Here is a 12,515-nt window from a genome sequence, read left to right as displayed (position 1 = left end):
CTTGTGCTTAATAACATGATTCAATGGCTTAGCCAATAAAAAGCTACCAAGTTCTGTTTTATGGAAACATTAAGGCAATAATAAAAGTAATACTGTGGACTTGTCTACACTACAAAGTTAGGTCAGCTTAATGGCATAGCACAGGGCTGTGAAAAATTTAATGCGCTTTGTGATGCAAGTAAGCCAACTTAAGCCCCAGTGTAGACACTGCTAGGTCAATGGAAGAATTCTTCCGTCAGCCTAGCTATGGAGTCTGAAAGGTAGATTTATTACAGCAATGGAAAAATCCCTTTAAATCACTGTAATAAGTGTCTACAGCGGTGCAGCTTCAGTGCTGCAGCTATGCCACTGTAACGTTTTTAGTGTAGACATAACTATATATCTTGAGGCTTCAGGCTAAACATTTCACAAGAAACCAGATTTATTAATTCAATTTGGCCCTTCAGAAGAAATTAATATAGAAGCATTAATTGAAGGTTCTACTTCTCTCCTATGCGCATAAAACATATTTAGCTAATTAACTGCAAAATGCATGAGTCATTCTGAATTCACAGAAAATCACTACGTTTGGTTTAGTTATTAATGTAGTGCTTCTACAGAGTTCCAGATTAACAGTTCTGAGACTAGAATCCTCTCTCTAGCCACAGAAAAGAGTGCTACATGGGCAGCAGCAGTAAAGGCTTTCCTACACTGCCTCATATTTGTTCTATTAAGATCCCAATAGGGATCAATTTTTTAAAAAAAAAATTGTGCTATGTAAGATTATCTTAAGAAGCCCTTATTTATATTTGGCTTTAGCTAACATTTATGTTCTAAACTGCTGCCTCATGTATGTTTTGCAGATTCCAAAAAAATCCTCAGAAGTGCTAAGGAAGAAGTTTATCAGGGATTTCTGTCTCTGAATGATGGAAGAGGAATGTTGGGAAGCTTTCCAATACTTTAGTTTTGTATTTGGAACCTATGTGGCCCATACTGGCATTACTGGTCAGATCTTAGTTAGAATTTTCTGTATATTTTAAGACACTAGGATTGTTTTCTTAAGCAACACATGACACTTAAGTTATAATTTCAAACAACATTATAGGATAAGCACACAAATTGGCGAAAATTTAGTTTAATAAACACTCATACATTTTAAATAGAAGCAGATGCAATTACAAAGACAGACATGGGAAGCTTAGTGAAATCTTGTCAAGATAGGATTTCAGAAAAGTTAAAACTCTGAACTATCATATTAATGAGTTAGAACAAAGTAACATGTGGATGCTGTGCATATATCACTTTAGTCTCCACGCTCTGGATTACATTTATCCTTTGTCTCCATGCACTACCTTGGAAGATGCATGCATCCCGTCTGTCATACAAGACGGCAGTCCAGTCAACACAGAAATTGCAGTGATTTTGCTAAATCCATTTCTTAATCTGTTTTAGTTAAATCAGCACATCTTCCTTGTGTGGACACTCAAATTGGCTTAAAGGTGCCTTAGCTTAGATATCTGCTATTCAAACCATTTAAGAGTGCTCATCCAAGCTGCACTGATTTAACTAAATCAGTTTAGAAAGATTTAGGCCTGGTCTACATTTGAAGTGTAGGCCAACCTAGCTGTCACTCAGGGGGTGAAAAATCAACACCTCTGAGCAACATAGCTATTGCCAACCTAACCCACAGCATAGACACAGTTAGGTCAATAGAGGAAGGATTCCATCAACATAGCTACTATCATTCAGGGAGGTGGTGTTCCTCCACTACTGGAAAAACCCCTTCCGTCAGTGTAGGTTGTGTCTATGCTACAGGATTATGCCAGCATAGCGATGGCACAGAAGCGATGCTGGTATAGTTCCCAGAGTGTAGACATGGCCTTTGATAAATTGGTGCAATTTCTGCATGTAGCTCAGCCCCAAGCTTCTGTTTGATGGCAACTTTAATTTTCACAATTGAGAATTCGTTTTCTCCAGGTAATTTGTTGTGTTCATTTTTGTGTCATAATATGAGCACTTCAAGAAATATCCCTTTTAGATTTCTCCATCTCAGTTACAACTGAAGTGAGCAATCTCAACACAAAAACGTTAGAGCCAGTGATTGTTTAGAGGGTTTGTGCACAATAGGTCTAGTCAACATATAAACAAACACCAGAGGGGCAGGGGAAGGCATATGGGAGACTCCATATATTCAAAGTTGAATGAACACTGAGCAAATATGCTTAGGATCAAGTTCTGCCTTGGGATGACAATCTGTAGATCCCACCAAACTTAATAAGAACCTAGCAAGCACGAATCCAAGGGTAGAATTCAAACACACAACTCATTCTCTTTAAACTACTGTACAAACAACTGTGATTAGTTGTGCAAAGTGATTTTGCTAAGGTTACAATATTTCAATATATATTGGTTACAGCAAGTCACACATCCTGACCCTGTCTTAGGTTTAAAATCTTGTTATGTAAACCAGAATCAACCACATTATTTTACTCTGCCTCCACATTGGTTCCCCACTCCCCCCCCAAAAAAAGTGTTGGATCTGTGGAACCAGGTAGTATCAAGTACATCATAGAGGAAGTTCAAGCATCACTGAGCTAATTTTAGATTACACATTGGGCCCAAAAGTTTCAAGAGTGACTAATGATTTTGGATGCCTTATTTTTCTGAGTACACAACTTGTGACACCTTTAAAAAGCTTAATTAACAGAAATTGCTAAGCATCCAATCCTCTGAGAGCCAGGCCCTCTTCTCTCTCTCAAGCCGGGCATTAAGTAATTTTACCTTTGTACATTTATGTTTCAGCCTTTGGTTAAAGCGTATTTAAATTTTGTTTCTAGGATTTTAAATGTATTTAGTGTTATTAAAATGACATGGGAATTGTTTGTAGACATTCCATGATAATTAGCATTTTACTCAGAGATGCTGGAGAACCTTTTTAAGTTTTTAATCCTCTAGTACCCTTAGTACAAATCCAACATGGGTTTATTTTTGAACATCTACTAGCTGTTGTGGCAAAACTGCACTGTATATATTGAAATGGAAAGACTCACACCCACTTTAGTGTTTCAAAACTAAAAAGCAGTAATTTCCTGAAACCTGTGAAAGATTTCTGAAATTAACCAACATCTTGTATCTGTTATTCTCTAATTGTATTAGACATTGGTTTTCAAGACTGTTTAAATACATGTTTAAGAAACAAGTCTTGACAGTAGTACTTTGTATAGAACTAGTAATGGTATAATGAATTAACATATTAGTCATACAGCTCTTCTCCATTCCTTCCTTAAAGGCAGCCACAGTTATGGCATTACTTACAAGGAAGCAAGGTGAGGCCATACTGTTGGCCATCCATCACTGTTGCCAAGGCAAGATGAGAGAAAACTGAGAAATGGAGTTACTAATGAATAATTTTACCTTGCCTAGGTAGTTTGTTGAACACAATGTGGTAGGAACTGATAGTGTTTTACAAGTGAATGGACATTTTACTCTGAAATATCACACTACTATTATACACTGGAACATTATACAAGTCAACACTTAAAAAAACCACCTTATGAAGAAGACCTGAGAGTCAGGGACCCCCAAGTTCTAATTTCAGCTATACTACTGACAATAAGTCACTTTACCTCAGTTTACCTTCTCTTGCTATTTTATTTAGTGAGTTATTTATGACCAGAAAGGAAGCCATCTTCCTCTACATTGGTACAGCATGAAGCTCACTATTAGCATTGTTGAGAACACAGTTACAGAGATGGCTCACAACAAGCTTAAAATAGTTCAGTCTTAAAGTATAGCGGACTCTAGCTGTATTTCAACTGCCATTTTTGTTTCTAAAATAAAAGCATGTGTGGCCCTTTACAGTCATGATGAAAAAGTCCCTGCCCCAATACTCCTGGGGAAATTCTGCACCAAAAAATTAATTTTTTTGAATATTTTATTTATCAAAACACCACAAAATCACACCAGTTTCAATTATTTTGGTAATTTCAAAATACCTGTTTAGCTAGTATGTCTAACAATACAGACAAAGAGAAATTCCCTCACAAGTAGAGTGTTAAAGAAACCCCTACAATAACCCAGTTCCTGTTTCTATGATTTTGTTGGATCCCTCACTCTGGGTATGTCACAGGTGCCAGCTACGTATTTCCTGGAGAAAAACTGTCCCTCCAGTCTTAGTCAATTCTCATTTTTTTCACTCTTCCCTGTAAGGTTACCATAATTCAAGCTCCTAAACAGAGGACACTGCCAGGGCAGAGGCAGCTGGAGGGGTGTACAGTTGAGGGAGTTGTGTATTGGCTGGGGCTATTTGGGGGCCCAGATGCTCACAAACCACTCCCCCCAGAGCCCAGCTGCAGGGCACCTCCCGGTCCAGATGCCTGCACCTGTCTCCAGAACCCAGCCACAGGCTCCATTCAGATTCATTACTGTGCCACCATAGGATACAGTGTGACCCCACCCTGATTCATCCTTTGAGAGAGCCAGCACAGCTAGGTTTCCTGGGCCCACTCCAGGTCCCGGGTGGATGAGGATGAGGCCCAGCAGCCAGATTGCTCAGAGACTCAGGACGTCCATCCGCATCAGGCTGGGCACTCCCTCCACTAGTGGGGGCCACAGCCCACATGCCACCTTCTTTGTTCAGGGCATGCTGGGAACCACAGCCCATCTGCACCTCTTGCGTAGGCACACTGAAGTGGGGAGCCAGAGTGCTGGGTCCAGTGGCCTCTAGCAGCGGCCAGCCACTCTGCAGTGCCAATTCTGCCTGGAAAAGTGAAATTCTGCACAGAAAATTAATTCTGCACAAATTCTGCATTGTGCAATTGCCCAGAATTCCCCAGGGAAGTACTCTTAAGAGCAGACAGACAAAATATGCATAACATACAAAGGTGGAACACGGAGACAGATTGACACATATAAGCACAGTGACAAAGGAGCATTTTTTGCACAATCTCAGTTCCATTTTTTTAATGTATCGGTCATAAATGTGACCCAAATAAGCTTGCACATGCTTCCTGCTTGAAAACGTTTGATTTTTATTTATTTTTTTAAGTTACATTCCCCTCTTCCCCACCTTCTCGCTTCAGTGGAAGTGGCCAGGCCTGGCGGCCCCTAGTCCCTTTCCCGGAAACACATGTCCCAAGCCCTGCTCGCAGAGCTGCACTGTGGTCCGCCCGCACAGCTCCCATGCACGCTACAAGATGGGAACAGTATTTAACCCACGTTGGTATCAAGAGGGGAGCGCCCCGGCCTGCAGCGAGGTCTCCCTGCGGTACAAAGATCCCGCCGGGCACTGCTCAGGAGAGCCCACACCCGCTTCCCAGGGCCGCGCGTTACTCATCTACTCCCTGCGCAGCCCTCGGATTTGGGGAGGCTTTTGCACGCTCCGCAGAGTCACCAGCGTTCCCCCACCAAGGGAGAGAGAAGGGGCCGAGCCGCTTTAAACCAGGCCCCAGGCACAGGCCCAACAGGGGCCGGCCGGGATCCATCAGCTCCCCGGCGCGCCCCCCCCCCCCCCCTCCCCGGCGCGCCTCCCCGGCGCGCCTCCCCCTCCCCTTTACTCACGGGGTGCTGCGGTCGCTGTACTCGTTGGCGACGGTCTCGATGCCTCCCGCCCGGGCCACGGCTACATAGCAGCTCTGGAAGCCCAGATCGATGCCCACCACCGACATGCTGCGGCCGGAGATGGGCTGAGGGGGGGTCCGGGAGACGAGCCGAGGGGGCCGGGCAAAGACCGAACGGCTGAGGACCACGGGAAGGGGGGCTGAAGCGTCTGGCTCGGTCCCGTCCGGCGCCTGTGCCTCACTAGTGCGGACGCAGCCGACTCAGCCCGTTTAAATGAGCAGCGGCTCCTGCAGCCTCCACTCGGGGGAGGGGGAGAGATCTCGAAAGATCCCGTCCTGTCGGAGGAGGAGGAGGGGAGCGTGGAGGTGGAGGGAAAGCCTCTCGCGAGATTCCCTCGGGGCGCTCGCTCTCTTTCCCCGCCCCCACCGTCAGGATACGGGGGCGAGACCGACTGTTGGGATGTCCTGAGCGACTCTACGCCAAACAGCTAGTACGCATGCTCAGAGAATATCTCTCCCCCCCCCTCCCCCGCCTGCATAAGGGAGGGGCAGCTGACTCGTCTCCTTCTACACGGCTCCTCCCCCTTTCTTCACTTCCTCAGGCCCTGTGCCTTGCCCTCAGCGGGCTGACAGCCTCCCCACCTGCAACGTCACCTTCCTGCTCTGCCCTGCCCCCGGGGGCCTGGTTCCTTCACAGAGCCCCGGCCTCACTCTGGGGGCTAGAGTTGGGCAATATCCAATTCTCCCACCCTGGGCTGGGTTCATGCACGAATGCTCCAGCCAGGACCCAACATTGCCCCACACACCACTGCCTTGAAATACAGTACCTCAGAGAGACAGTGACGCACACCGCCTCAGAGTCTGTTCTTACACCAGTGCAAAACCACAGTCACTCCCATTGCCTATACAGATTTGAATGTAGTTAATCTGGATTAGCCAGAATCCAGAGTATGAGTTGGATCAAAGGCAACATTATAGACAGAGAGAGATATCTGTCAGAGACAGACAAGATGGGGGAGGTAATATCTTTTTTTGGACCAACTTCTGTTGGTGGAAGAGATGAGCTTTTGAACTACACAGCTCTTCTTTGGGTTTGGGAAAGGTACTAAGAAGGGCCACAGCTAAATACAAGGTGGAACAGATAACTACTTATGCTGAACTAACACAACTTGTATTGGCTTGTTAACACCTCTGCAGTCATAGGAGGGTTAGCGGGTTATAGATTGCTATAATAAACCATAAATCCAGTGTCTTTATTAAAACCATGATTTTTTAGGCCAGGTCTACATTAAACACTCATTTCGGAATACAGTAATTACATTGCTCAGGGGTGTGAGCAACATAGTTATACAGTACAGACTTTAATCCCCTCCTCCCCGTGTAGACTGCTTCTCGTGGAGGTGGAGTTATTAAACCAACAGGAGAGCTCTCTCCTATCATCTTAGAGCGTCTTCACCTGAAGTGCTACAGCGGCGCAGCTGCCTCAGTATAGCTGTGCTAATGCAAGATTGTAGTGTAGTGTAGACCTGCCCTGTCTAGCAAAGTTAGAATTTAAGCTCCCAGACTCCTCTTTTGAAAGTGTTGTGTAGGTTTCCTTTGAGTACAAGGACTGAGGTGTCAAATATGGAGTGATCGTTTTATTAAAAGTATTTGCCCATGGGTGATACAGTGTTGTTGTCTTTTATCATTTTTCTGTTAATTTTTTTGAGAGAAAAGTGATTGTCTGTTTTCATCCACATAATTATTAGGTCATTTAGTGCACTGGAAGAGATATGCCACATGTCATAATAGACATATATAGGATCCCTGGATCTTGAAAGATGTGTTGTTTATCATAGCATTGGAGATATGTCTGCAGGTTTTGTATAGTATCAGAGGGGTAGCCGTGTTAGTCTGAATCTGTAAAAAGCAACAGAGGGTCCTGTGGCACCTTTGAGACTAACAGAAGTATTGGGAGCATAAGCTTTCGTGGGTAAGAACCTAACTTCTTCAGATGCAGGTTTTGTATGTGTTGTTATGGCAGTGACGGGTGACATTTTGAGTTGGTGGGTCCTGGTCTGCTTCTGATGAAAAACTTAGTGAGGCTGGAAGGTTGTTTAAAAGCCAGAAGAGGGAGTTTGGGAAAGATTTCTTTCAGGATGTCGTTCTCATCAAGTATGGGTTGTAATTGTTTGATGATACCTTGTCTGTGACCCCGTGTGAGGTGATAGGTGACAACGAGGGGTGTGCGGTTGGAGGTTTGTTTGTTTTTCCATGTTGAAGCAGGTTTTCTTGGGGTATTTGGGTGGCCGTTCCATTATGTGATCTTCTTCTCTGGTGGAGTGTACTGATTGGTTTTAAATGTGTTAGGGTGTATATCCAAGACTTTCACCTCAGTATAGTCTGTGTTATCTGAAGGCCTTGCTATAAATAACAGATTTCTTGGTGTTTTGGGGATGGATACTGGATCTGTGAAGGTAAGTGTGGTGATCCATGGGTTTCTTTGTATATAGCTGTCTATAGGGTTCCATTGTTGAAGCTGATCATGATGTCCTGAAAGTAGATGCTTCCATGGGAGTGTTTTAGAGAGAGTTTGATGGATGCGTGGAAGGGTGAAATCTCTGAGGGAGTTTAGGTCATCTGTCCAGAGGGTGAAAATATCATCAGTGTATCGCAGGTATATCATTAGTTTTGTGGTGCATGTGTCCAAAAATTCTTTGTCAAGGTATCCCCATGAAGAGGTTGGCATATTGGGGAGCCATCCTACTATCCTGATTGTTCCCATGGTTTGGACAAAGTGTTGGTGAATGTGAAATGTTACGGGTGAGGATGAAATGCATATGAGTTTGGTGATGTTTGGGGTGGATATGTGAGTGTTGTCCATTGTCTTGTAGATATTTGAGGCAGACAGTGATGCTGTCCTTGCGAGGGAAGTTGGTGTATAGGGAGGTGACATCAATTGTGGCAAGGATGGTATTCTGAAGGAGGTTGTTAATATTGCGGAATTTCTGGAAGAAGTTAGATGTGTCCTGGTGGAAGGTGGCCATTTGTGTGGTCAGTGATTTGAGGATAGTTTCTATGAGTCCTGATATTCCTTCAGTAACAATGCCATGGCCAGATATGATGGGTCTGCGTGGGTTCCCTTGTTTGTGTATCTTGGGAAGTGTGTAGACAGTTCAGTTCAAATATACTCTATTGGAATGACAAATTCAACAAGCATTGCCAAAATATGAGCAGACAGAAACCTTGGGTTTCTGTCGCATCAAGCATCTGCTTAGAATAAACTATATTCTGTAAAAGCAGAACTGCCAATCCCCAGTGCTCAAAAATCATGAGATTAAAAAAACAGTGAATTTTGGGTTCTGTTTATTTGCCTTCTGGTTTTTGAACCCCTAAAATGCACATTTTCTAGTTTTTCTCTAAAAAGAAGAACAGGAGTACTTGTGGCACCTTAGAGACTAACAAATTTATTAGAGCATAAGCTTTCATGGACTACAGCCCACTTCTTCGGATGCATATAGAATGGAACATATAATGAGGAGATATATATACACACATACAGAGAGCATAAACAGGTGGGAGTTGTCTTACCAACTCTGAGAGGCCAATTAATTAAGAGGAAAAAAAAAAAAAACTTTTGAAGTGATAATCAAGCTAGCCGAGTACAGACAGTGTGATAAGAAGTGTGAGAGTACTTACAAGGGGAGATAGAGTCAACGTTTGTAATGGCTCAGCCATTCCCAGTCCTTATTCAAACCGGAGTTGATTGTGTCTAGTTTGCATATCAATTCTAGCTCTGCAGTCTCTCTTTGGAGTCTGTTTTTGAAGTTTTTCTGTTGTAATATAGCCACCCGCAGGTCTGTCACTGAATGACCAGACAGGTTGAAGTGTTCTCCCACTGGTTTTTGAGTATTTTGATTCCTGATGTCAGATTTGTGTCCATTAATTCTTTTGCGTAGAGACTGTCCGGTTTGGCCAATGTACATGGCAGAGGGGCATTGCTGGCACATGATGGCATATATCACATTGGTAGATGTGCAGGTGAACGAGCCCCTGATGGTATGGCTGATGTGATTAGGTCCTATGATGATGTCACTTGAATAGATATGTGGACAGAGTTGGCATCGGGGTTTGTTACAAGGATAGGTTCCTGGGTTAGTGGTTTTGTTCAGTGATGTGTGGTTGCTGGTGAGTATTTGCTTTAGATTGGGGGGTTGTCTGTAAGCGAGGACAGGTCTGTCTCCCAAGATCTGTGAGAGTAAAGGATCATCTTTCAGGATAGGTTGTAGATCTCTGATGATGCGCTGGAGAGGTTTTAGTTGGGGGCTGAAGGTGACAGCTAGTGGTGTTCTGTTATTTTCTTTGTTGGGCCTGTCTTGTAGGAGGTGACTTCTGGGTACTCGTCTGGCTCTGTCAATCTGTTTTTTCACTTCAGCACGTGGGTATTGTAGTTTTAAGAATGCTTGATAGAGATCTTGTAGGTGCTTGTCTCTATCCGAGGGATTGGAGCAAATGCGGTTATATCTTAGAGCTTGGCTGTAGACAATGGATTGTGTGGTGTGTCCTGGATGGAAGCTGGAGGCATGTAGGTAAGTGTAGCGGTCAGTAGGTTTCCGGTATAGGGTGGTATTGATGTGACCATCGCTTATTAGCACAGTAGTGTCCAGGAAATGGACCGCTTGTGTGGATTGATCTAGGCTGAGGTTGATGGTGGGATGGAAATTATTGAAATCATGGTGAAATTCCTCAAGGGCTTCTTTTCCATGGGTCCAGATGATGAAGATGTCATCAATGTAGCGCAAGTAGAGTAGGGGCGTTAGGGGACGAGAGCTAAGGAAGCGTTGTTCTAAGTCAGCCATAAAAATGTTGGCATATTGTGGGGCCATGCGGGTACCCATAGCAGTGCCGCTGACTTGAAGGTATATATTGTCCCCAAATGTGAAATAGTTGTGGGTGAGGACAAAATCACAAAGTTCAGCCACCAGGTTAGCTGTGACATTATCAGGGAGTTTATGCTCTCTGTATGTGTGTATATATATCTCCTCATTATATGTTCCATTCTATATGCATCCGAAGAAGTGGGCTGTAGTCCACGAAAGCTTATGCTCTAATAAATTTGTTAGTCTCTAAGGTGCCACAAGTACTCCTGTTCTTCTTTTTGCGGATACAGACTAACACGGCTGTTACTCTGAAACTAGTTTTTCTCTGCAACCATTGTGGTTAGAAATGTATTTATATTTTCATTATAAGAAAATTGTTTTTCCCATGTAATCCCATGTCTCCAGAAGCTAGGGCTTTAAGAATAACACTAAATATTGTGAGACTTGTGATTAAATTGTGAGAGTTAGCAACACTGAAAGCCCTTATATTATAGACCCATCACCTGCATTCTTTTGGTTTTATGAAGGACCATACTCAGAATGTTATCACAAGTATAAAGCAATACTGCCATCCTCAAGCATACAAATATCATAAAATTGGCATAAAACCATGATTTTATAAATAATAAATGTTGGGGGGATGTGCATTCTGTTGTTTAAACAGAATTTTTAATTCTTTCATTGCAACCATAAAGGCATAAAAGTACTTGTTTTTGTTAAATAAAATCTACAGTTCTCATGTAATCAGCTGTCTCTAGGATCATGGACTTTAAGAAAAACACCAGATACCATGAGACATGATAAAATTGCAGGTGTTGGCAATATTCAAAGATTATTCAAGGCAGGACCATTGCACTTTCAACGTAAAGAGCTCTTGTCTGCTGAGATACCATCATTTTTTGGCTCACCACTATCGTATACCTGAGAAGAAAAAAGATTTTAACAGCTCACCTCATCAGCAGGTCTTCCCTAACATGTCCAAATCTCTGTTGAGTCTTCCCTCATTTTTCCTACTGTAACACCCTAAGGCCCGTTGGACTTGATGGAACTCCCTGAAGAGTCTGTCTGTTGTCTATTGATGTTCTGTTGAAATCCCAGTGGAATATTGATGGTATAAGCAGGTTAACAATGGAGGTGCATTTGTCCTGACATGCCTGGCAAGTTTATACAGCAACTAAGGAGTTAATTATAAATGTTTTCCTATATCCCCTCTGCAATGTAAAACAGTTTTGAGATCAACGGATGAAAAGCGCTATTTAGATAAGTAGTATTTATTATTAAGTAAACATTCTGCCATGCTGGGGGTGCCCAGCTAAGACATAACGGCCCCAACAGTTAAAACATAGTTGGATCTTGTTGTGCAGACTGGTCCATACCATGTTTTGCTTATGGTTCCGACTAGTCAAGCAAAAATTCAAGACTGTGTCACATTTTGAGAACGTGATTAAAACGCAGCTTAGCCCCATTTATGCTGCAAAGACAAACTATGTCTTAATTGTGTTTGGAGACTGACTGTGATATAACCAGAAGCTTCAGTGTCAGATGGATTCCAACAGTCATTAGATAAATATATAATTGAGGTCTTGGTAGAACAGGAGAGTGGACAAGCTGCTCCCTGGTACCACAGGAGGGCAGACCGGCTGCTTTCTGTCAGTGGGATAGGATTGCCGGCTGGCGGCTTGCCACAGGGGCAGGAGGCTGACTGGGCTGTTCTCTGGTGAGTCAAGACAGGGAGCAAACAAGCTGCTCTCCAATAAAGCAGGCTACTCCCCTGGTCAGATAGGATTGCTAACGGGATGCTCCCTGGTGAGAGTGGAGAGTGGACTGGCTGCTCCAGTGGGACAAGTGAGAGGAAAGACTACTCCCCACTAAAATAGAAAAGTAAGAGAAAGAAAGACACAGACTGGGGAGAGAGAAGGATAGAAATTATGCAGGCTCTCAGTTTACCCATCTGTAACATAGACATGATAATAATACTTACCTAACTCAAAAAGTGTCATAAAGCTTCATTAATGTTTGGGAAGTGGTTTTTAATTCTGAGATAAAACATACAAATTCAATGTATCATAACCACAATGTTTCCTTTTCTCTACCTCGGTGTTCACTTCTCCGCTTTCCT

The 12,515-nt window shown here is 43.2% G+C and overlaps 1 protein-coding gene across 1 annotated transcript in view; it reads right to left on the bottom strand.

Annotated features, from left to right (window-relative positions):
• HSPA4 (heat shock protein family A (Hsp70) member 4) overlaps window positions 1-5,951 on the bottom strand; it is a 35,742-nt gene extending 29,791 nt beyond the window's left edge. The window contains exon 1 of the mRNA XM_034778730.1: window positions 5,539-5,951. Coding sequence (XP_034634621.1) covers window positions 5,539-5,645 — 107 coding nt within the window. The 5' untranslated portion in view covers window positions 5,646-5,951. The remainder of the gene's footprint in view (window positions 1-5,538) is intronic.
• Window positions 5,952-12,515: the final 6,564 nt, after the last annotated feature.

Source organism: Trachemys scripta, chromosome 8, assembly GCF_013100865.1.
Source record: "Trachemys scripta elegans isolate TJP31775 chromosome 8, CAS_Tse_1.0, whole genome shotgun sequence".
Taxonomy (NCBI): domain Eukaryota; kingdom Metazoa; phylum Chordata; order Testudines; family Emydidae; genus Trachemys; species Trachemys scripta.
Note: the sequence above shows the minus strand (reverse complement) of the source record. Positions and strands in the feature narration are given on the sequence as shown.